Genomic DNA, 24,833 nt, shown 5'->3' on the forward strand with positions numbered 1-24,833 from the left:
ACAGGTTGTGGTCTATGTATTCACACATGTATTACGATTTCCGGACAATACAATTATAGCATGAATAATAGACAATTACCATGAACAAAGAAATATAATAATAACCATTTATTATTGCCTCTAGGGCATATTTCCAACAGTAGGCTCTATAGTATGCTATGCTGTGTACCGCACATGTAGTGTGCCTTGCCATGAGTTGGTCAAGAGGGTACAATAGTGATCCGGGAAAGGATCTCATGACAACGGTCGAACTTATCCTTAGTACCTAGTGGACTAAGGAATTTTCTCGATTATGGAGGTGAAAGGGAGTTCGTCGTAAAGGGTTACGTCGATGCGAACTTTGACACTAATCCGGATGACTCTGAGTAGTAAACCGGATTCGTATAGTAGAGCAATTATTTGAAATGGCTCCAAATAGCGCGTGGTAGCATCCACAAGATGACATAGATATTCGTAAAGCACACACGGATCTGAAAGGTTCAGACCCGTTGACTAATAACCTCTCTCACAAGCATAACATGATCAAACCAGAACTCATTGAGTGTCAATCACATAGAGATGTGAACTTGATTGTTGACTCTAGTAAACTCTTTGGATGTTGGTCACATGGTGATGTGACCTGTGAGTGTTAATCACATGGTGATGTGGACTAGATTATTGACTCTAGTGCAAGTGGGAGACTGTTGGAAATATTCCCTAGAGGCAATAATAAATTGGTTATTATTATATTTCCTTGTTCATGATAATCGTTTATTATCCATGCTAGAATTGTATTGATAGGAAACTCAGATACATGTGTGGATACATAGACAACACCATGTCCCTAGTAAGCCTCTAGTTGACTAGCTCGTTGATCAATAGATGGTTACGGTTTCCTGACCATGGACATTGGATGTCGTTGATAACGGGATCACATCATTAGGAGAATGATGTGATGGACAAGACCCAATCCTAAGCCTAGCACAAGATCGTGTAGTTCATTTGCTAAGAGCTTTTCTAATGTCAAGTATCATTTCCTTAGACCATGAGATTGTGCAACTCCCGGATACCGTAGGAATGCTTTGGGTGTACCAAATGTCACAACGTAACTGGGTGGCTATAAAGGTGCACTACAGGTATCTCCAAAAGTGTCTGTTGGGTTGGCACGAATCGAGACTGGGATTTGTCACTCCGTGTAAACGGAGAGGTATCTCTGGGCCCACTCGGTAGGACATCATCATAATGTGCACAATGTGACCAAGGAGTTGATCACGGGATGATGTGTTACGGAACGAGTAAAGAGACTTGCCGGTAACGAGATTGAACAAGGTATCGGGATACCGACGATCGAATCTCGGGCAAGTACCATACCGATAGACAAAGGGAATTGTATACGGGATTGATTGAATCCTCGACATCGTGGTTCATCCGATGAGATCATCGAGGAGCATGTGGGAGCCAACATGGGTATCCAGATCCCGCTGTTGGTTATTGACCGGAGAGTCGTCTCGGTCATGTCTACCTGTCTCCCGAACCCGTAGGGTCTACACACTTAAGGTTCGGTGACGCTAGGGTTATAGAGATATTAGTATGCGGTAACCCGAAAGTTGTTCGGAGTCCCGGATGAGATCCCGGACGTCACGAGGAGTTTCGGAATGGTCTGGAGGTAAAGACTTATATATGGGAAGTCTTATTTTGGTCGCCGGAAAAGTTTCGCACTTTATCGGTATTGTACCGGGAGTGCCGAAAGGGGTCCGGGGGTCCACCAAGGGGGTCCACCAGCCCCGGGGGGCCACATGGGCTGTAGGGGGTGCGCCTTGGCCTATATGGGCCAAGGGCACCAGCCCCAAGAGGCCCATGCGCCAAGAGATAAGAAAAAGGGAGAGTCCTAAAGGGGGAAGGCACATCCGAGGTGCCTTGGGGAGGAAGGACTCCTCCCTGGCCGCACCCTTCCTTGGAGGAAGGGCCAAGGCTGCGCCCCCCCTCTCCCTTGGCCCTATATATAGTGGGGGGAGGGAGGGCAGCAATACCTAAGCCCTGGCGCCTCCCTCTCCCTCCCGTGACACCTCTTCCTCCCCGCTTGCGCTTGGCGAAGCCCTGCCGGGATCCCGCTACTTCCACCACCACGCCGTCGTGCTGCTGGATCTCCATCAACCTCTCCTCCTCCCTTGCTGGATCAAGAAGGAGGAGACGTCGCTGCTCCGTACGTGTGTTGAACGCGGAGGTGCCGTCCGTTCGGCGCTAGGATCATCGGTGATTTGGATCACGACGAGTACGACTCCATCAACCCCGTTCTCTTGAACGCTTCCACTCGCGATCTACAAGGGTATGTAGATGCACTCCTCTCTCTCGTTGCTAGATGACTCCATAGATTGATCTTGGTGATGCGTAGAAAATTTTGAATTTCTGCTACGTTCCCCAACAAACTCTGCCTTACTTAGTCCCCTTGATGTTATTGTTTGTTTCAGTTCTGTTTTAATTAGGCCTGTAACCATAATCCGAGTGTTGTGAGTGTCCATGGCCTTTATGTATGGCATGGCCGGTGTGACTTTATTAATCTAAAAGCTCAACCTAACAACTTGTAAGCATTCGACAACTCAATTAATCAGCAAGTAATTGGGTCGAGAAGGTCCAAACCTGCCATATATACATAGCAGCTCTGCTGCTCAAAACTCGTAAGCAAGATCGTTTACAAACAAAAAAAATTTGTTCCACAATTTGCACTAGGGAAACTGATAGAAACTGTACAAATTGCAACACGAAATGGTCAGTTTCAACGCCCGACCGATCCAAATTCACCACCAACCAGAAAAGGTAGGATCCTGAATAAACAAGAACCACCACACGTACATGAATCAGTGGATCCTATCTGCCGCTGCGATTCTCACAAACCCTAGACCAAGACTGCACAGCTTTGCAATCAGGAGGAGCAGAAGTGCCCAATTTGCCGCGAGTACCTGTGCTCGCGTCGACAGCAGAGATGCAGAACTAACTAACAGGGTTGAGATACCAGAATTTCTTACCGGGAGGAGATGGAGATACAAGCCGGCGCGGCGAGGAGATCCTGTGGGTCTGGTCGTCATCGTCTCGTCGTCATCGTCGTCGGATGGAACAGGTCAGATCTGAAGCGCAAGTAAGTCTGCCCAATGAAGCAAGCAAGCACATCAGATCAGAGGAGGCTGCTGCAATGCAAGCTCTGGACTTGCGGAATGGAGAAGGAGGAGGGCGTACCTTGGGCGTCTAGGTCCTGCGGCGCGTGGGGAGGTGAGGGGAGGGAGGCGCCGTCCCAGTAAGGTCGGAGATGGCGCCGCTCCCCCATGTCCATGTGCCATACCCCGCAGAGAGAAGGGGGTGGACGGGATCGGCCTCCGTCGCGCTGCCGGAGCAGCAGCCGAGCCACCGCTGGTGGGCGCATTCGGCGGAAGACGGAGGGCGTCCGTCTCTCCGCCCCATCCGGACCGCGGGTGGAAGTGAGGGGCTAGGGTTTCGGTCCCTGTCACTGTCGCTGAGAAGGGATGGAGGGAGGAAGGGAGGTCGTCGTGGGGCTGCGGGAGACGAGGCCCTTGGCGGGGCTGGCGGAGAGGAGGTCGCCGGTGCGGGAGGAGAGATCGCCGGCGGTGGGTGGATTGGGGAGAGAAAGAGACAGATGGATGAGTCGCGGGCTGCTCGTCTGCTCTGCTTTAGTTTTTCAAAAAAAAAATTGTAACAAAATTACTAATGGCGCACCGTGGGAGTGGTGCGCCATTACTAGTTCAACTAGTAATGGCGCACCACACCCACGGTGCGCCATTAGTAGTTTAAAAAAACAATTTAAATTTTTTTTGAAACAAAATTACTAATGGCGCACCGTGGGAGTGGTGCGCCATTACTAGTTGCACTAGTAATGGCGCACTGTCCCCTGGTGCGCCATTAGTAATTTTGAAAAAAAAATTACTAGTGGCGCACCAACACATGGTGCGCCATTAGTATATAGTAGTGGCGCACCACATGTATGGTGCGTCATTAGTGTTCATATTATCTATAGCCCTTTTCCTAGTAGTGTCTGTTAGTGGCCACAATTATTATGTCAGTTTTATTAATGCTTATAGTCGATTTACTTGGTTATATCTTATTAAGCGTAAATCTGATGTGTTCGATGCTTTCATTCAGTTTCAAGCACACGTTGAGCGTCTCCTTAAGCAGAAAATTCTTCATGTTCAATCCGACTGGGGGGGGGTGAATACCACAACATCAATTCGTTTTTTAACAAACTTGGGATCTCGCACCGTGTGTCTTGTCCTCATACACATCAGCGGAATGGCACTGCTGAACGTAAGCATCGTCATCTTGTAGAAACTGGCCTTACCTTACTAGCTCATACCTCCGTTCCGTTTCGATTCTGGAGTGATACTTTTTTCACCGCCTGTTTTTTGATCAATAGGCTTCCCTCACGACTTCTGAAAATGAAAACCCCACTTGAACTCTTGCCTAATGAAATCCCATACTACACGTTCCTAAAAGTGTTTGGGTGTGCATGTTGGCCTCAGCTGCGTCCGTACAACAAGCGTAAGCTAGAGTTTCGGTCTAAGAAGTGTGTTTTTCTTGGGTACAGTTCCCTCCACAAAGGGTACAAGTGCCTGCATGTTCCCACCAATCACGTCTACATCTCTCGTGACATTGTGTTTGATGAGAATGTGTTCCCTTTCGTGCATTTCCGAATAACTCTACCACTTCTATGTCACCTGTGCACTCAGCTACACCTTCGCCTGATCAATTTGTGGATGTTGCAAATGCTCATGTGCTGCTTCCTAATCATGCTGCAGGTATTGGACGCGGTGCTCGCCTTGAACTCCTCGACGATCAAGCGACGGGCGACACCCACAATGGGGACGTCGATCTTGTGCATGGCCCATGCATGACGGGTTGTACCCGTCAGCCCGCTGCACCCGCAGCCGCCTTGCGGGCGCTGGCCTCGCCCGGCTCGGTGGCCGCTTCGCCCCGCGGGCCGCGTCGCCCTCGCCCGGCTCGCCCTCGCCTGACCCAGAGGCCGGCTCGCCTGCACCGGCGGCTGAACCAAGCAACCCCGCCTCGTCTCCCAGTGAACCGGGCCTGACACCGCCTGCTTCTCTGACACCAGGAGACTCTGGCGGAAGTTCACCGAGTTCTGGGTCCACTGCACCAGGGCTGGCCTCGTCTCCGTCGCCTGCGACCAGCCCAGTGTTGCCGGCGCTGCCTGCCGCGGTTGCTCTTCGTCCTCGAACATGCAGCCAGTCTGGTATTTTTCGTCCGAAGGAACGCAAAGACGGAACTGTTGCGTGGCTTGCTGCTTGCATGGCTAATGCTACTGTTGATCCCACAGCCGAGCCTCGTCATTTTGAGGCTGCACTGGGCATCCCTCACTGGCGTGTTGCGATGGAATAGGAGTTTCAAGCTTTACTGAAGAATGACACTTGGCAACTTGTTCCTCCAGTTTCGGGCGTCAATGTCATTGATTCCAAGTGGGTTTTTAAAGTGAAGAGACATGCTGACGGTTCTATTGAACGCTACAAGGCACGGCTAGTTGCCAAGGGTTTCAAACAGAGGTATGTTCTTGATTATGAAGACACGTTTAGTCCAGTTATCAAGTCTACTACCATTCGTTTGCTGCTGTCTCTTGTTGTTACTCGAGGGTGGTTTCTTCGTCAGCTCGATGTGCAGAACGCTTTCCTACATGGAATTCTGGAGGAGGAGGTTTATATGCGTCAGCCACCAGGTTTTGTTGATCCTACACGTCCTCATCATCTCTGTCGTCTTGTTAAGGCGCTATATGGACTTAAACAGGCTCCTCGTGCGTGGCATGCACGCCTCGGTTCTGTTCTCAGGGCTCTTGGGTTTGTTCCCTCCATTGCTGACACGTCACTGTTTCTCCTTCAGCGTCCTGAGGTTACGGTGTATCTACTGGTTTATGTTGATGATATCATCCTCGTCAGTTCCTCAGATGCCACTGCTGATCGTCTTGTGACTGCATTGAGTGGTGATTTTGCTGTCAAGGATTTAGGTGCTCTGCACTACTTCCTTGGTCTGGAGGTCTCACGGTCTTCTGATGGGTTAACTCTGACTCAGAAGAAGTATTCTTTGGACTTTTTGCGTCGTGCTGGCATGCTGAAGTGCAAACATGCTATCACTCCGATGTCTGCGACTGATCGATTGTCTGCCCTTGATGGATATCATCTTTCACCTGATGACGCTACTGAGTACCGCAGTCTCGTTGGTGGTCTGCAATATCTCACTATCACCAGGCCTGATGTCTCTTATGCAGTCAACCGTGTGTGTCAGTATCTTCATGTACCCAGGACATCTCATTGGTCAGCTGTGAAGCGTATTCTCCGTTATATCTGCTTCACTGCCTCGTATGGTTTGCTTCTTCACCCTGCGCCGTCTTGTGAGCTCTCGGCTTTTTCAGATGCGGATTGGGCTGGTAGTCCTGATGACAGGCGATCCACGGGGGGGGGGGGGGGATATGCAGTGTTCTTTGGTCCTAACTTGATCGCCTGGAATGCTCGTAAGCAAGCTATAGTGTCTCGCAGCAGTACTGAAGCTGAGTATAAGGCAGTTGTTGATGCGACTGCTGAGATCATATGGGTACAGTCCTTATTGAGAGAGTTGAGAGTCTCTCCAGGTCATCCTCCAGTTCTTTGGTGTGACAACATCGGTGCTACATATCTTTCTTCTAATCCGATGTTCCATGCTCGGACGAAACACATCGAGGTTGACTATCACTTTGTTCGGGAACGCGTTGCACGGAAACTACTCTGTATCAAGTTCATCTCCTCAAAAGATCAACTTGCTGACATCTTCACGAAGCCTTTTTCACAACCACAGTTTGTAGGCTGTAGGCGCAATCTTAACCTGCTTTGTACTTCAGGCAATAGTTAAGATTGAGAAAGGGTGTTAGACTGTATATACGTAGGTTTGTATACACCGTGTATTATACCTTTTGATACCTCTATATAATGAGATAGCCACACACCGTTTAGGGTGTCGAGTAGTTTCCCAAATCATATATTTTACATAATTTTTTCAAGATTTTAAATTTTACTTACTATTTATTTTGAATTTACTGTTTATCCAGGAGCATATGCTCCTTAGAGCCGAAATGATGCTCCCTTTCAGGACATTAGTTTTGAGGCTCTTCGTGAAGATTTATCTCCATCCAATATTGTAATTTACAGGAAATGAAAAGCATGCAATGACCTTTTTGAATTGTACTATCATTAAGTGTAAGAATTAGCAAACTAAAAGGTTTTTTTAATAAATTAACATGGCATCTACTTGTACTCTGACCTCCCGCCAGTGTTGGCTAAGAGTTAGTTTGTCAATAACAAGAACGGACCCGAAGGTCCCAGAAGCTGGCATTTAATACTGGAGAAGGGAAATGCCCATGGTGTGGGCAGGACGAGAATTGTGATCACGGGAAATACACTTTGGTTCCTGGTTGTATATACACCTTATATGAAAACTTTTTTAATAATTAAATAAAAAGTCAAAATAGTTAAGAACTATTTTTAGAATAAATTGACTTACTTGCGCACAGGTATATAAATTTTCAAAAAAAAAAACAATGTTGACTTCACAGCGAAAAAGACAAAATTTATTTGCTATTATAGGTCACTATCACGCTATTTTGACCAAAAAATTGTCTTTTTGAAAGAAGTCAAAGAGGGATTTTCTTTTGTGAAACTTTTCTCACGAGTACAGTGAAAGGTCAAATTTATTTCAAAAATATTTTCAGAATTTGTTGACTTTTTGTTAAAAAATAATTTATATAGGATACATATGTATCTATAGACCAAACGTCCGCGTCCTTATGATCACACCCTATTTGCATGCATCCTAGCACAGTTTATGTGGAGTGTGATGTGGGATGCGGCGGGAAGCTCGTGCAATCCGGCTTGTTTTGCGAATTTCCAACTACTCAGAGCAACTCTAGTAGATCCCGTATCCCACCGGTCCGCAAAACGCATTTGCAGTTCGCGCAAAACCGCTTTTGCGGGCCGGCGCGGACGGCCACAGATGTAGGCCCCTCAAATAGACCCGCATAAAGGTATATTCACGGAATATGCTTTTTTACGGGTCGGCTTCTGCGGGTTCTGCTCGTGCACCACCGCGACGACCCGCAAACAGAAAAACTGCAAATCTCGCATTTGACATAGGGTTTCACAAACAAGTTCAAATTCAAATAAAATAACACAACTTTACGCGCAAATAAAAGCCAAGTTCATTACGGCAAACGCAAAAAGAGGGCCCTGCAAAAGTTTGCGCCCATGTCCGGCAGCATCTTTGTCGATCTCTACTCCGCGCCATCGAGTCCATCTTGAAGTTCATCGCCACCACCGAAGCCACCTCCTGCGCTTGTTCCAACTCCCGCACCGAAATCATCAACATTGCCACCATATGGAGCGGAGAAAACATCTCCGAAACTGTAGCACGCACCGGCCGACGCCACCATTATCCTCTTCAAGATTTATCTCCTTGCCATATCATGCCATGTTTTGGTGAGATCGTCCATGTCATTGCGGTTCATTGACATGATCTTGTTCTCTTCGGCGAGCAGCTTGGACATGGCTTTGTTTTCTGCAGCGCGTGCTCTTCTCTCCTCAATGGCAGCTTTGCGCAACCCCTCTTCTTTGAGCAATTGCCACTTTTCTTGCTTCTCCTTTGCCTTCTTCTCGGCCAACTCTTTCTTGATCTCCAACGACTTCAACAACATCGACTCGTTTGATTGCACCATGGCATCAATCTTCTCCCTCAAGCTCGATGCATCTTGCTCTCTCTTCATCTTCTCCTTGTCTTCTTGTCGCCATCGGGCTTGTGCAAATTTCTTGGGCCATCATCATCCTCATCTTCATCCATGTTTGTAAGTGAGCCTCTCTTTGGTGGGGACTCTTTGTCGATCAACTTCCACTTCTCGCAATTTTGTCCGGCCATGTTGGGGAAGGAGCGTGCGCGACCTCGACGGTGATGGGGGGCAGCATGGGGCCGTCCATGGCGGCGAGGGACGGCCGGGGAGGAAGCACCGGAGCGTGCGGAGGCAGGGCAATGGTGGCGGAGGGTGGGGGGAGCGGGAAAGGGCGCGCGGAAATGTCCCTCCCACCAAATCTCGCTGCGGATAGGGGTTGAGCTCGGGTCAGCCTCCCAACCCGTGAAGATAGAGGTTGAGGGAGAAGATTTGCCGCGCCCCGCAAAAATATTTGCGGGCCGGGGCGAGATGCGGGGTCTGATCGGGCATGTTTTCTCGCCCCGACCCGCATTTTGGCGGTTATTTTGCGGGCCGGGGCGGGATGCGGGGTCTGCTAGAATTGCTCTCATGCATAGTTGTAGCAAGAGAGATCAATGTTTAGCGTGGGTTGGATTTGCGGCGATGGCTTGGTCACTATGGACTGTTTGAAATAAAGCGCTAATCGAGGGAAAATTGTTTAAGCATCCGTCTGACTTGATCTGTAAAATTATGGTTCTTCTACAGCTCTGGAGATTACTAGCAAGACCAAAGGACAATGAGGTGTTGGACCGTGTGGTGACGGCCATCCGATTGCGGTGCCATGATCTACAGGGGGCAGACGCAAGGAGCGTCAACGGCTAGGGAGCCGCCCTGTGTTGCATTTTGAACGTTCTTCGAGTACCTTTAGTACTTGGCAGTATGACTGCTCACGGTGTGTCATCTACTGGCCTTCAATGACTTGTATCGAACTCTTGTGCTTCTCTTTTTCGTCTCTTTCGTTAAAACTTGTTAAAACTTGTAAGGGCCTCAGTTTAAGGCCGAGAGATAGCCTTTTGCTGGCATTTCATAGCCAAATTTTAACAAAATTGCATACAATACCCTAAAAAAAGAAATTGTAGCTAGGTCCCTTCTATTTGCAGATAGGGCCCCGAATATAACACCAAGAACACAATTGGGTAGTAACACATACAATGACCTCATTGAAGACACTAAGGCCACCGTCTCTTTCGTTAAAACCATTTGAACCTTGTAAGGGCCTCAGTTTAAGGCCGGGCGATAGCCTTTTGCTAAAAAAAGATGGCATTTCATAGCCAAATTTTGACAAAACTGCATACAATACCCTAAAAACAGAAATTGTAGTTAGGTCCCTCCTTTTTGCAGATAGGGCCCCGAATATAACACCAAGACCACAATTGGGTAGTAACACATACAATGACCTCACTGGACACACTAAAGCCACCGTCTCTGATGCAAACCTTGTTGGCGACGGGTAAGGGAACAAGGGCCTCCTCGCAGGGTTGAACGAGGCACTCCGAAAGCTACCTCAAAAAACACTTGATTGATGATAGAACCCAGACCCATCGCCACCTTGACGGTGGGAGGACGATTATGACTCTGGGTTTAGCTACACTGGTGGCATAGTGAGATTATTGAATAAACTCGTGTCGGATCTATAGCCCACGCCACTTCCAACCATGGACGAACAACCAAAACAAACAACCCAACGTCGATCAAGTGAGCTCACAAATGCTAAGATGAAGTGTTGACATGACATGTCGCCAAACATCATGTAGTCCAATGAAAACCTAGACCTAAACTACCTGTACTAACCATAATAATGTCCCAACCACCTTTCCCATTCCCACCATGACCGTCACTGAGGGAGGAGTGGATAGGTTTGGACGAGAAGCTCGTTGCTTGAGAGCTTACCGATCAATCTCAAGCTCGACTCATTTGATCTTATGCTCGTTTGTTAACGAACCAAGCCGAACAACAAATGTAGCTTGCTAAGATTAACAAGTGTAACGAGCGAGCTCGCAAGTTTCATGAGCAACTCGTTTGGCTTGTTAAAATTCACAGGGGCCCAGCACATTAAGCCATTATTGCTATTAATTGCCAAGGCTCAGCCGCTCAGCCTAGTAGCCCACTTCCATGTTGCCCACTGGCCACCTTATCCATCTTCTACACTTGGCTAGCCTGGTCGAAATCGAATGAATAGCCCATTATGAATGTGTGTGTAATATATTTGAGTCGTTTACAACTAGAACGATTACTCATGTGCTTAACGAACATTAAATGAATCGAGTTGATCATGAATTTCAGCTTGTTATAATTGCCTAGCATAACAAACCGAGCCTTAACGATCACGAGCTTAAAGAGTTAAGTCTTAACTAGTCGAGCAATCCTAGAGTAAAGAGGGATCATTCGACTCGAGGTGACCCTCGGGGAAGGGTTGGAGAGAGAAGCGGAAATGAAATAATCCGCTTGAAAAATAGTTTAACCATAGCCTAGCAAACATATTTGGGGGCATGGGATGTCAACGATGTGCCTCCTCAGTAAGGGAGTATTTAACAAAAAACTACCACAATTCATCAAACCGTGCCAATAACCTACCATTTTACAAATTTGTGCAAAAAACTACCACTTTTCCTCTAATCTTTAACTAAAAACTACCACATCGACTTAATGACTGATTAGCCAAAAATTAAGCCTGATTAGCGCCAGGTGGTGGTAACTTCTCCCTGCCCGCTCACCCTTAATCGGGACCACGCGGCCAGCCGGAGCTAGCTAGCTCGTCAACCTAGCGAGTGGACCTTGCGATGCCATGCCAACACTTACATGCGGGCCAGGCCTGTCATAAGCGCGTTTAAAATGAACGAATCGGTCGATTTATAGACATGGTAGTTTTTAGGGAAAAATTAATAAGAAAGTGGTAGTTTTCGGCATAAATTTGTAAAGTGGTAGTTTGTAGGCACGGTTTAACAAATGGTGGTAGTTTTTTTTTTAAATACTCTCAGTTAAGGGATCATCAAAGGGCAGCGAGGGAAGGAGGGTCAACCGTGGTCTAAATAGAATTGGCAACGAAAACAGTGTGTTTTTTTTCCTGAGAAATAGGAAAACAGTGGTTAAGAGGTACGCGAAGGTGAGGATTCATTGGACGTTGGACCGTTGACGCCGCGGAAGGCTGCCGGTGCCGGGTCCAAGTTCACATGTCTGGCCGCATTCGTTAAACGTTGAACGGGTATAGTAATCGGCCCAATTAGCCGACAGACACGCCCCCTTCACCACCTTCCGTGCTGCTGCAACCCTGGAAGCAACAAACCCCCTCCACCACTCATGGGCCGTCACCGGGCTACTCTCCTCTTCCTCCACCACTCCCAACCTCCCACCTCGACGCCTTCACATTTGTCCCCTCTCCTATCGCCTCTCGCCTGCACCGCACCGCACGGCGCGTCCACCCGACCCCACACGCCCCCTAGCCACCTAGCCACCTGGCCCGTGCCACCTGCACACCTCTCCTTCTCCACCGCCCCGCACCACACCGCCCTCGGCCATCACGCCAGTACAAATAAGCGACCGGCTGCAGCGGATCCCACGGTGCGATCCAGTGTGCCGCCCTCCTCAAACCAGCAACGCCCGCGTCAAACCCATGTGCCCGCTCCCATCTCTACGTGCCCAGACCCACTAGCCACCATGACGCGTGCCAACCCCGCCTAGTTAAAGATCCCATACGAGCAGCAGCAGCAGTGGCCATAGTGATTAGTGAACTTCCAAAACAAGCAATCCTCGTGGCAGCCAGAGCCAGCACACAATGGCGAGAGGCCGGGAGGGCGAGGTGAGGAACCTGGTGCTGGGCAAGTACGAGCTGGGGCGGATGCTGGGCCAGGGCTCCTTCGCCAAGGTCTACTACGGCCGCGACCTGCGCGACGGCCAGAGCGTGGCCATCAAGGTCATCGACAAGGCCCACCTCCGCCAGACGGACGGCATGGTGGAGCAGCTGCGCCGGGAGATCTCCATCATGCGCATGGTGCGCCACCCCAACGTCGTCGGCATCCGGGAGGTGCTCGCCAGCCGCCAGCGCGTCTTCGTCGTCATGGAGTACGCGCGCGGCGGCGAGCTCTTCGCCAAGGTCGCCCGCGGCCGCCTCACGGAGGACGCCGCCCGCAAGTACTTCCAGCAGCTCGTCGCCGCCGTCGCCTTCTGCCACAGCCGCGGCGTCGCGCACCGGGACCTCAAGCCCGAGAACCTGCTGCTGGACGAGGAGGGCCGGCTCAAGGTCACCGACTTCGGCCTCGCCGCGCTGCCCGAGCAGCTGCGCCACGACGGCCTGCTCCACACGCAGTGCGGCACCCCGGCCTACGTCGCGCCGGAGGTGCTCCGCAAGCGCGGCTACGACGGCGCGCGCGCCGACATGTGGTCCTGCGGCGTCGTGCTCTACGTGCTGCTCTGCGGCTTCCTCCCCTTCCAGCACGACAACTACGTCAAGATGTACCAGAAGATCTTCAAGGGCGAGTACCAGATGCCGCCCTGGGTCTCCGGCGAGGCGCGCCGCCTCATCGGCAGGCTGCTCGCCGTCGACCCCGCCAAGCGCATCTCCATCCCGGAGATCATGCTCACGCCGTGGTTCAAGCGGGGGTTCGTGCCGCCCGTCCCCTCCTCCCCCGTCACGCCCAGGAAGTGGGACGACGACAACGCCGCCGCCCTCATCGACGGCAGCGAGGACAGCTCCGGCAACATCTCGCCGCGGACGTGCAATGCGTTCCAGCTCATATCCTCCATGTCCTCCGGGTTCGACCTGTCGGGGCTGTTCGAGAGCGAGCAGAAGGCGGCGACGGTGTTCACGTCCCGCGCGCCGGCGGCCACCGTGTTCCACAAGCTGGAGTCGGCGGGCAAGGCGCTGAGGTACAACACGACCAGAGGGAAAGGGTGGAGGATCAGAATGGAGGCCAAGGCCGACGGCGCGAACGGGCGGCTCGCGGTCACCGCGGAGGTGTTCGAGGTGGCCGCCGACGTGACCGTGGTCGAGTTCGCGCACGACGGCGGCGACGCGCTCGACTTCAACAAGTTCTGCGCCGAGGACGTGCGCCCGGGGCTCGCGGACATTGTCTGGGCGTGGCAGGGCGACGTGCCCGCCTTGCCGGGCGCCGTCGCGTGATCTCAGGCCGTTCTGGCGTTCGTTTTGTCTGTGCATACAAATGGGGCAAATTAGTGATACCGTGTAGGACTTGCCCGATCGGTGCACCAGCTTGGGCTGTAAATTTTAGTGCTACTAGTAAGTTTCTTCGGGGCCGCCATGACTAGAGTGATATGGCTCGGTGTAACGTGCAGAGCAACTTGAAGAGAGGTGTTTGTAGATGACGAGACTTGCGAGGATTTGTGCCTGATGTATACGTCCGGCGATCGATGTGTACATATATGCAAAGTTTTGTTCCTGATCAATTCAGCTTCTGCTCCTTGTGATAGGAAGGGATACGATTCGATGATCACATGGTCCTCTCTATATTTCAGATTCTTATCAGTTGATGTGACGAATTTGAACTGCTAGGAATCGTGCTACGTACTGCCTTTTTTTCCTGTTATAAGTGGAATCTATCTGTGATTCTCGAGCTTACCTCAGCCATTTGTAGGTGTCAAAAGGATTAGACCCTGTTTGGTCTAACACACCTGTTAATATACGCCTCTGCAGGTCGGTTTCATTTTCGGCCCGAAATCACTCATGCCCAGTAAGATACACTTGTAAATTTTATACCATTGTGTTAAATTACATCAAATCCAAGCGTGGCCTTAGGAATGAGTAGAAGCTGAGTACCTTTACGAAGTTAGGAACACCATAGACTTTAAAACCCTCGTAGTTTTTACATGTAGAACCATTTTTTGTGGACCTCGATCTTGAAGGCCAATCCTTCTGGAATAGATTTCTTCGCCGCCTTGCTAGGCCCCAAGGCTTGTTTTTGATTTGGTGAAGATGCCCAACAAACCATGACTAAAAGAAAATGCCCAACAAACACGGGCGGAAAAAAAAATGCCCAACAACTGATATGAAGTCTTAATTGTCTTTCCCTTTTGTCGTTTCAAAGTGCCTGGCCTCCATACTCCTTTTATTAAGGGCAAAGGGACCCTAATACGGAGTAGTTGTATTTTTAATTGCAATCATTTTACTACTTTTTAAAGGGGCCCTAATAATTGTACTCATTGTGTATTTTTGCCTAAGGAAAACATACGCTTGTACGCGGTCGGTGTCAGCAGAACAGATACTTATATTTATGTTAGAAATTATGGGGTACTATTGAACTATGACAAAAGAAAATATCAGATAAAATATTACATTATTAAACAAGACATGATGAGAGGGGCCGAAGACCGGCGGGAGCAGCACACCTTTCTCACTAACCACTGATTATTTTGTATGTTTGGCGATTTTCAAAATTTGCGGATGGAATATGAGCCAACTCTCTTCTCTCTCTCTCTCTCTTTTCTGCGGGTGATGAGCCAACTCTCTTGATTAGCCATCAATTCGATTCCGCTCGAGTCGAGCTCGCTTAGTTTTAGAATAGGTGTCCCGGGAAGCATTTGGACCTTATTAGTGTTTGAGTATTCCTTTCAAGCACGTTAATCACAGAAAAAAGAATCTCCGAAAGCTCAGAGGCCCGAGTACACTCCACGAAATGAAATGACGATTAAATTACCAAGCAGTCAGCTTGGTAAGCTACCAACAAAAAATACAATCAATGAAATGACGATTAAGGCCCTATTTGGAATCTCTGCTCCGCTCAACTCCGCGGAGCTGCGGAGCTCGGTTTGAGCAGCTCCATAAAAAACTGCAGTAGCCTGCTCGGCTCCGGGAGCTGTGTCACGAGAGTGGAGAGAAACCGAACATGCTCTAAATTACCAAGCGGCCGGGATTATGTGTCAGAAAGCGCGAATAGTTATTTCATTTCATTAAAAATAAGAAGCCAGCTTGGTAAGCTACCAACAAAAATTGCAATCAATGGAATGACCATTGCTCCACTGTTGCAAGCTGTTCATTCACCTCTTTGGCGCTCCCATGTCACCACCATGCGTTGCGTGCCACCGGCGAACTCCCAGCGACCGTGACACCAAATGCTGCACCAACACGTACCCGAACGGCGCCAACGTCGTCAAAGCTCCACGCAGGAGGGGAGAAAAAGTACTCCCAAGCAAAGATAAACGGATCCAGGGATGTGTTTTAGTTTTGCTGGACTCCTCTTGACTGCAGCTATGTGTGCTGTTGGGCGCTCTTGAAGCTTCTGTCTTGTCATTTTCGCCTACGTGGTTCTGGCGGTGCTGCTGACTCTGCACTCCCAGTTTCCAGCCACGCTTCGTCGCTTCCGATGGGTTTGCAGGGTTCACTTACCCCGTCACTCCCAGTTGCTCGCTTGTGGACAAGCGTTAATCCCGATGTGCATCCGGGATTGACCAAACACTCCGCCGCCTAATCCTAATCCTAATCCTGTTCGTCGTATCTAGTAGTGGGGAAAGATCGGAATGCATGTGCGGCGCGCTGTCGATTTTGACATCTTCCTAATGAATTGCGGTAGGGTGCATTGTCTTTATACGAGCAAAGTGATGCACCACTGGCAGTGGCAGTGGCCGGCACATCTTCCGCGGATAAGGACGATGCAGTTTGGGCATGGAATGTGCGCCGCTCCGGGAGCTTTTGTCCGGCCGAGCAGGTTCAGGAGGTTGGCATTTCTTGCAGGAGAGAAACTGCGTGTGGGCTCTTTTCAGAGGGAGAGGGAGATGTACCTAAATCAGCCCCAATGCGGCTACTGCCAACGTTCGAATGCGTACGTATGGCCGTTCGGAGTGAGCCTGAGCCGGACGCCAAGCTTTCAGTTTTCAGGTGTGCCGTGTGAGCTTCAACTGGCGAGTGTCTTGTTTGCACAGGAACATTGGGATCGCATCGAGATCAGGTGGCTTTGGGCATTGTGATCGGGAACCATCATGCATCGCGGGAAGGGCTCTCGCTTTGGTGGATCCGATCGGATTGGTTGTTTAGGGGAAGGAAAGGGTCTTGTCACTGCGTGCTTATCCGGTTATCCAGAGATTCTTTGCCCATACGGTCGGAGATTTGGTGCATTTTTAATGGATTGTGGCCGCTAACCTCTGCTGCTATTTTTTGCATACCGGCGAAAAAGTACGGGGTAGGAACAAAAGAGCGCATGTAATGTTAATGACATCGCTCCAGGAGATAAGATTAGTCCGGCATGTGCGTAGTTCCAACACGGTTATCTCCAAATGAGTGACTTCTGTTCGTCCTAATCCATCTTTTTGGTTGATCCATAGTGCAAGATAAAACATCGCTCACATGTATTCCTGGTCACGGTGAGAGAGCGCGTATCTAATCTAGTAATAATAATAATATAATATTTCAAGACAGGGATTCGACGTGTACAGATGACCCGTCCGTCACACAATGGTTTCACCGTGTGAAAAAAGGAAGATGAACGGATGAACATGCCGCAAGAGGGCCACACTTTCTGTTACAAAAACGGCAGGTGCTGAATTGCTGATGCTTCCATCCAACCAGAATAAGATAAGATATGCAGATGCTTCGGAAAAATATCTGGACCCCGAGCCGCTTAACAATGCTATGTGATGACGCGCGAACCAACCTGTAGTTGGATGGTTAGAGGGACTGTGGTATCCCCAGCCCATCAGGGTTCAAATCCTGATGCTCGCATTTATTCGAGGATTTCCGGCGATGCGCATTCAGTGGGAGGAGACGTTCCCGTCGACGACGAGACGCCTACGGTGACTTCGTAAATCTCAAGATGATATGCCGGCTCAGTCTTTCGAAGGTGCTCATAGGGACAGGGTGTGCGTGTGTGCGTTTATAGGGGTGAGTGTATGCGCGTGTATATGAGCGCTTGTGTCGATACTGATGTTTAAAAAAAATGCTATGCGCTGACGCGGGCGGGAGCAAGGAGCCGGAACGTCAACTTGGACGATTATTTAGCGGGCGGGGATGGTTAGGCCGGCACTCGTTTTCGCTGATCTTCCTGCGCCCGCAACATTGATTCCATTTGACTTGGCAGAGAGCAACAAATTCCCCCGCTCAAAAAAAAAAGAGCAGCAAATTCCGGTGTCTTTTTGTTTCGGGGAATCAACAAATTCCGGTGTCTTGCGGGAACGTTGGCAACCGGGGGACGCCCACGGCCGACCCCGCACGGGCGCAGGAGGCGCAGGCACCTGATACGTGCGGGTCGCGCCCATGGAGTCCGTGCAAGCAGAAGCAAAGCAGCTGTGACGAGTGACGGCAGCGGTCGCGTCGGAGAAGACGGATGCCGGCCGGAGTGGACGCTGTATGGGTCGCTGGCACAGTGACAGCAGGTAGCTGCCGCACGCGACGTGACACGGCTTTGCTTTGCTTGATGAACGGTTTTTCTTTAAAGTAAAACATCTCTCTATTTATTAGTAATAATGGTTACATCGTCTATAAGAAAATTTACAATATCGTGCAAAGGTTCCTCAAACTAATCCCTTGTCTCAAAAAATTTAGCTGCTCTGGCAATTTCATGAGCTACTTTATTTGCCTTCCTATTACAACGTTCAAATCTAACTAACGAAAAATCACAAGCCATAAAATAACAATCATCAAACACAGCTGCCGCCGCTCCCGCTATATGCCTCCATTCTTCATCGTGTCAATTACTTCCATATTGTCGGAGTTAACAACAACTCGGTTGCTTCCCGCCTTTTGTGCAAGTAATAAGCCAAAACGTAGTGCCATAGCTTCCGCTGTTAAGACATCTGCACATCAATCCATCTTCCAATTCCCTCCAACAATAAATCTTCCTTTATCATCTCTAAGTACAGCTCCCGCTGTGCCTCTAAGCATGTCTTGATCGAAAGAAGCATCGACATTTAATTTGACAAAACCTAGAGGGGGTCTCGTCCATCCCTCTATTCTATTTGTTGCCTTGGAGGATTGGGCAATAACATAGTTTGTTGTTATAGCACGGACTCCCATCAAAATTGGTATGCATCTTGGGTCTTCCCATGATGGACTAGCGAACGTCTTTCCCACCATAAATACCAGGTTGTTATAGCGATCAGTTCGCGAACATTCTGTATGCCCACTGTAGATAGCTCGTGTTCTCGCATAAGAAGTAGAAATTCGAGTACTGCCTCTCCCGCACGATCGACAACGCAAGCTTTTTTAATGGCTTCGTGCAATCCCAGTTTCTCCCACACCTCTTTTGCCTTTTGACACAAAAATAATAAGTGTATAGTATCTTCATGCCCGTTCGAACATGATGGGCAGGTGGGCGAAACTTTCATATGTCTATTAGCAAGTGTAACACGACATGGGAGGGTTCCATGTAAGGTACGCCAAATAAAAATCTTCACTTTTGCTGGACAAGATAATTTCCAAATCTTGCTCCAAATAGTATTGACACTTGTTCCTCCCATGCCATCTGATTGTTGCAATTTCCTCCCATGTTGTGTTTTCCATTCCTCCAGATAAGCAGAACGAACCGTGAACAGTCCATTCTTTGTAAAGCTCCAAGCTATGAAATCCGACATGTTATACGTGGGGAGGGGGATCGTAAGCACCCTTTGGACATCAATTGGCCACAACGTTTGTCTTACCAAATCTTCATCCCAACAATTGTTGATTGGATCTATAAGATCAGCAACTTTTGTTAGAAGCTGCCCTCTTTTAGGAGTGATAATTTTCCTATTGGCCCCATTCGGGATCCATGCATCTATCCAAATATCAATATTTTGTCCATTACCAACTCTCCAAATATAACCTTTTTTGAGAGAATCCACTCCGGCCATAATGCTTTGCCAAGTGAAAGAAGATCCTTTTTTCAGACTCGCATTCATTAAATCTCCATCCGGAAAATATTTAGCTCTCAAAATGGTGGCACATAGGGAATCAGGATTATCAAGCAGGCGCCACGCTTGTTTGGCTAACAAGGCCAGATTGAAACAATGTATGTCTCGAAAACCCATTCCTCCTTGGTCTTTTGGTACACACATCTTCCACCATGCCATCCAATGCATTCTCTTCTGATTGTCTTCATCACCCCACCAAAAGTGCGACATCGCGTCAATGGTTCCTTTACATATTTTTTTAGGAATTTTAAAGACGGACATTGCATAAGTTGGGATAACTTGTACAACCGATTTGAGAAGGATTTCCTTTCCTCCTGCTGATAGCAGCTTTTCCTTCCAACCACTGATTTTCATGACAATTCGATCTATTAAGAATTGGAAACAATCACTTTTGTCCATACCCACATTTGAAGGCAGACCCAAATATTTGTCATTGAGAGCTTCAGTCATAATATTCAGAATAGTACATATATGCGTCTTATCTTCCACTTTCGTGTTGGGACTAAAAAATATACTAGATTTTTCAACACTCACCATTTGCCCCGAAGCAACACAATAAGAATCCAAAAATGATTTCAGCGCCTCCGCGTTCATCGAATTAGCTTGCATCAGGATAAGTGAATCGTCCGCGAAGAGGAGATTTGAAATAGATGGGGCATCTCTGCTAACTTTAATTCCGGAAATACTTCCATTCTCCTCTGCATTAGCTAAGAGTGCAGTCAGGCCTTCCTTACATAACAAAAATAGATATGGGGAGAGAGGGTCCCCCTGCCTCAGTCCTCTAGATGGTTTGAAGCTCTCTGTTTCTTCCGTGTTAAAACGAACCCGATATTCCACCGAGGACACACATTGCATAATTAAATTCACCCAATCCTGCTGAAAACCTAGTCGCAACATGATTTCCTTTAAAAAAGGCCACTCCACTCGATCATATGCTTTGTGCATGTCCAGTTTGATTGCACACATGCCCTCTTTACCGGTCCTTTTATTTTTTATTTTATGGAAACATTCATAAGCCACTAAGATGTTATCTGTAATCATTCTTCCAGGCACAAAGGCACTTTGGGTAGGGCTAATAATATCTGGGAGGATTGTCTTCAGACGAGCAGCAATCATCTTTGAAATGACCTTATACACCACATTGCATAAACTGATTGGTCTAAATTGAGTTACCTTTTCTAGAGAGTTAACTTTTGGGATCATTACTATTGTAGTATCATTCCAACCATCAGGTATAGTACATGTATTCACCGCTTTGAGAACCTCTTCAGTCAAATCATCCCCTAACATAGCCCAAAATCTCTTGTAAAAAAATGGCGTGAAGGCCATCTGGCCCTGGCGCCTTTAAATCACCAATGTCAAAGAGCGCCTTCCTAACCTCTTCGACCGTGTAAGGGGCAAGGAGAGCCCTATTCATCTCATTTGTTACTTTCCTTTCATATAGCTTCAGCACTTAGTTACACCATATAGGCATATAATTAGCTACCCCATTACACAACAACACAAAGTTTCAAATGCAACATCTAAAACATTTGAAAATTAGCATCATAGACGATATATAGACAGATGAATCTCATCTGGAAAACTGCTGAAACGGAAGGCAAATATTGAGCCTTCAATGATGTTGAAGGTCATTGCAACTTTAGGCCAGTGCTTATGGATGATTGACCGTCCATCCTCATGACACGAGCTGACGACAGCCATGCAACACCTGAAAGTCAGTACCATCCTGTTAAGGACAGGTTTTGTTGTTCATATGTTAAGGGTTGGTAAGGTTGTATCGAACTAAACCACATGCTCCACCGCTTGTGTTGGCCCCCTTATTTCCTTTGAGTTTCGGTCTTGCGGCCGTACTCCCCAGGCGGAGTGTTTCATGCGTTAGCTGGGCCCCTGATCCGCGTAGACCAAGGGCGAACACTCATTGTTTACGGCATGGACCACCAGGGTATCTACTCCCATTCGCTCCCCATGCTTTCGCACCCCAGCGTCGGTAGGGACCCAGAGAGCTGCCTTCTCTTTTGGTGTTCCTTCATAGATCTACCGATTTCACCCCTACACACGAAACTCCACTGTCTTCTGTCTCACTCAAGTGAATTGGTTTCGAGCATTCCACCACTTTTTGGCGACAACCCCAAAAAGCACAGGAGCCCCTGCCTTCTAGCTTCCTTCAACAACGAACGAGCGACGAGAGAGCACTCAGACTTTTCCCCACCCTCCCTCCCATGTCGCTCCCGTGTGGCGACCAAGAGGACCCACCTTGTGTTGCCGTCCTAGGCTCCCGCCATCTCGTCCCCTTCCTCGCCGCCGTCGAGTAAAGCATGCGTCGACGGTGGCCGGACCTCTTCTTCCTTTGCACATTGGAGGCATGCATGGAGTTTTCTCCATCGAGCGATGGTGGCGCGCTGGAGGTGAGGCGCGATGGCGCGATGGTGGTCTGCGGACATGCCGCTCTAGCTGGTGACTGGCCAATGCGTGGAGGGTTGTCCTAGCGGCGCTCCAGTAGCGGTTGTGCCGGCTTGACCTGGCTCGGCCAGATGTGGCTGTCAGTGTTGCGAGTAGCGCGGGGGCTCCCATGGCGGGGGTTTGGTGCTAGTATCCATCCCGTTTGTACCTGGCTGGGGTTCGGCCCTGCTTCGGCTGTTCAACCCTGCCCCGATCATTTTCGGGGAATCCGGTGGATGCACGGGTCTTGTTGTGCTCGGGGCTGTGGTGGCAGAAGTTGGCTTTGTGGCGGCATGCAGGTGGTGGACTGGTGGTGGTGGTCTTCCTTCTCCTGGATCCAGGCTGGAGGCGCACGGATTTTCCGTGCGACAAAGGTGGCTATGGTCTAGGGGTCGCGCTTGGGCGGACCAGATATAGTCTCGAGGCGGTCGGGGCTCTCGCTCCGGGTAGGCGAGGCTGGGCACGGTCTGAGTAGTGTCTGTGGGCGGTAAGTTTCCTCTCTTCGCGGGCGCGGTGGTCGATGGTTGTGGTCGGTACATCGCCTTTCTGTCGGGCAAATCGGCGTTCATGGCCACAGGCATGGTGTCGTGTGAGTTTGCTCGGCAACGGTCATCGGTAGTCACAGGGTTGTGTCCCCCCGGTCCACTCGGACTGCCTGGGGACGTAGGTGTGGATGCTTCCTACCGTGGAGGCATCAACCCAGACTCGGCGACTGATGCTGGGCTAGGAGTGAAAGGAGACACCTTTTACTCTTCCTTCCATGGCTGATGCCTTGATGTGGATGGTTGGTGGTATCTCGGACACGGATGCCGGGGCGGTGGCTTTGGAAGGTGGTCTGCATGGTTGGCTCTCCGGCGGGCAGCGTGGCAGTGGTGGTGGCTTTACCTCTTGGTCGTGTGGGCAGCGGGAGGTATAGCGGCGGGTGGCTCGGGCACGCTTTCTGTCACTGGCAGTGGCGTCGCCACGATCCGGACCTGGAATCTGAACTCATCGCGCTTGCCCTGAAGACCTCATGGTGGCACGGGGAGCTACCGAGCAAAACCTCCGCGCTTTAGCGCTGGCGATGGTGATGCTCGCTGGCGCCGCTCTCTTCATGAAGACATCGTCGTGGTGCTCCTCTCCGTGTCAGGGTTCCAGGTGAAGATCTTTTGTGCATTCTGGACTCGGCAGCGGCGACGCTTGGCGCCGTCCTCCCTTTTGAGGGCGTTGTTGTGGAGCTTATGTGTTTTATGGCGTAGCGTGTCGTTGTTCTCAGTTCCCCCTATGTTTACTATTGGTTGTGTGGGCGTGTGCGTTATGCGTGATGCGGTTATCCTGCGATCGGTATTGTGTAAGGGCTATCTCACCATCTTGTATCATTCGACCATATACTTGGTTCAGTTGTTGCTTTATATATAAAGCGGGGCGAAAGTCTCTTTCAAAAGAGCTTCCTTCAACAACGCACTAATTACGGCCTTATTGTACTTGTACTTGTTGCTATTCAAAGCATGCACATGAGTTGAGAAATCAGAATGAATAATGATCCGATTTGCCTCAATCATGCTAGCCCAACCTATACCACCAAGACATGCCAAAGATCTAGATTACAAGACACTTCGGCTGTCTATAATGGGAGTATCATATGTAGTATCGTGCATGCCAACTAGACAGTTTTGATGAAGTATCATAGAACTAAATGAATAAAGAGAGAGTTGAGTATCACATCATGATACCATATCATATTAAATGATATGCTACTATGTGTCATGCATCACAATAAATGAATTCATCTATGATACCACGGATGTAGTATCGTACTCACCACTAGGACCACTCTTCTCTTGTTCACACGCTTGCCCGCACTAGCAGCGACAAAGTCGCCACCCTGATAACTGAGCCGATTCTATTCTAGGTTTGTTGCGTCATATAGTGAGGTAATCACATGTTCAATCAGTCGCCCAGTTAGGATGTTTCGTTCGATGCTCGTTGTGTTTCTCTTGCACTTTTAGTGATTTTTTTCTCATGTTTTCTTTAGTTTATTTACCAGTTTTAATTGGCCTTTTTTATTTTTATTTTTAATTTATGTTTTATGGTTTCCCCTTTGCCTTTTTCCAGTTTGTCATTTTAATTTTTATCTTCTTATTTTTTTTGCCTTCATTCCTTTTATAAGTAGAATATATTTCTTTCTTCATATGAGCATTTTCTTTCTCAAATACATGATGGCCATTTTCCGAATACAAGATTTTCAATTTTCGAATAGACCATGATAATTATATTACATAGTGAAATAAATTTTCAATACACTTAGATTTTTATATAAGCTTTTATTTAAAAAAAATCTTCATACATTTAAAAGATCCTTTGACTTCTTAAAAGTATGTCACGCATTTAAAAAATGTTTACACACTTTTAAAAAAAATTACATATTAAAGAAGTTATTCATTTTTCAAAGAAAGTTCATCAATTTATGGCAATAAATATTGAATGAAAAACATATGGACCCTCACACTGTGGTTGTGCGTCTGCTGAGCAAACCGTCGCATTGATCATTGTATAGGGGGGCTTTTTGCGGGTAAATAGGTTGACTTGATTGTACCCACAAAAAGCAGCCATCCAAATCAGCAAGGTGGGCTTAGATCAAGAACCGGACGTTGAAGAATCTATAAGAATGATGGGCCTGTTGTTAAGGGCTAAAGAGGAGTGCTCCTCCTCACACGTGCGCCAGATGGGCCACGGCTCACTTGACCACCAACTGTTTCACCCCTGACCATTGGTCGTTGACTTTGGAAGAAATTTAAAAAGGTTCATTAATATGAAAAAGGTTCCC

At 48.6% G+C, this 24,833-nt stretch overlaps 1 protein-coding gene and 1 long non-coding RNA gene across 3 annotated transcripts in view; one reads left to right on the forward strand and one right to left on the reverse strand.

Annotated features, from left to right (window-relative positions):
• Positions 1-3,661, reverse strand: part of LOC120965153 (uncharacterized) — a 28,500-nt gene extending 24,839 nt beyond the window's left edge. Inside the window, exons 1-2 of one of the 2 annotated variants that reach the window (XR_005757461.2) lie at positions 3,211-3,661; positions 3,003-3,118 (exon numbers count right to left, since the gene is read on the reverse strand). This is a non-coding gene — a long non-coding RNA (uncharacterized lncRNA). The remainder of the gene's footprint in view (positions 1-3,002; positions 3,119-3,210) is intronic. The other variant, XR_005757462.2, reaches the window with a different exon arrangement.
• Positions 3,662-12,270: 8,609 nt separating this feature from the next.
• On the forward strand, positions 12,271-14,155 carry LOC109732661 (CBL-interacting protein kinase 16). Its single transcript, XM_020291844.4, has one exon. It carries the CDS (start codon positions 12,528-12,530, stop codon positions 13,869-13,871), a length of 1,344 nt encoding a protein of 447 aa, XP_020147433.1. The 5' UTR covers positions 12,271-12,527; the 3' UTR covers positions 13,872-14,155.
• Positions 14,156-24,833: the final 10,678 nt, after the last annotated feature.

This window comes from Aegilops tauschii, chromosome 5 (genome assembly GCF_002575655.3).
Source record: "Aegilops tauschii subsp. strangulata cultivar AL8/78 chromosome 5, Aet v6.0, whole genome shotgun sequence".
NCBI classification, from domain to species: Eukaryota; Viridiplantae; Streptophyta; class Magnoliopsida; order Poales; family Poaceae; genus Aegilops; species Aegilops tauschii.

Coding starts and splice junctions, on each gene's coding strand:
- LOC109732661 (XM_020291844.4), top strand. CDS start 12,528: ATGGCGAGAGGCCGGGAGGGCGAGGTGAGGAACCTGGTGCTGGGCAAG.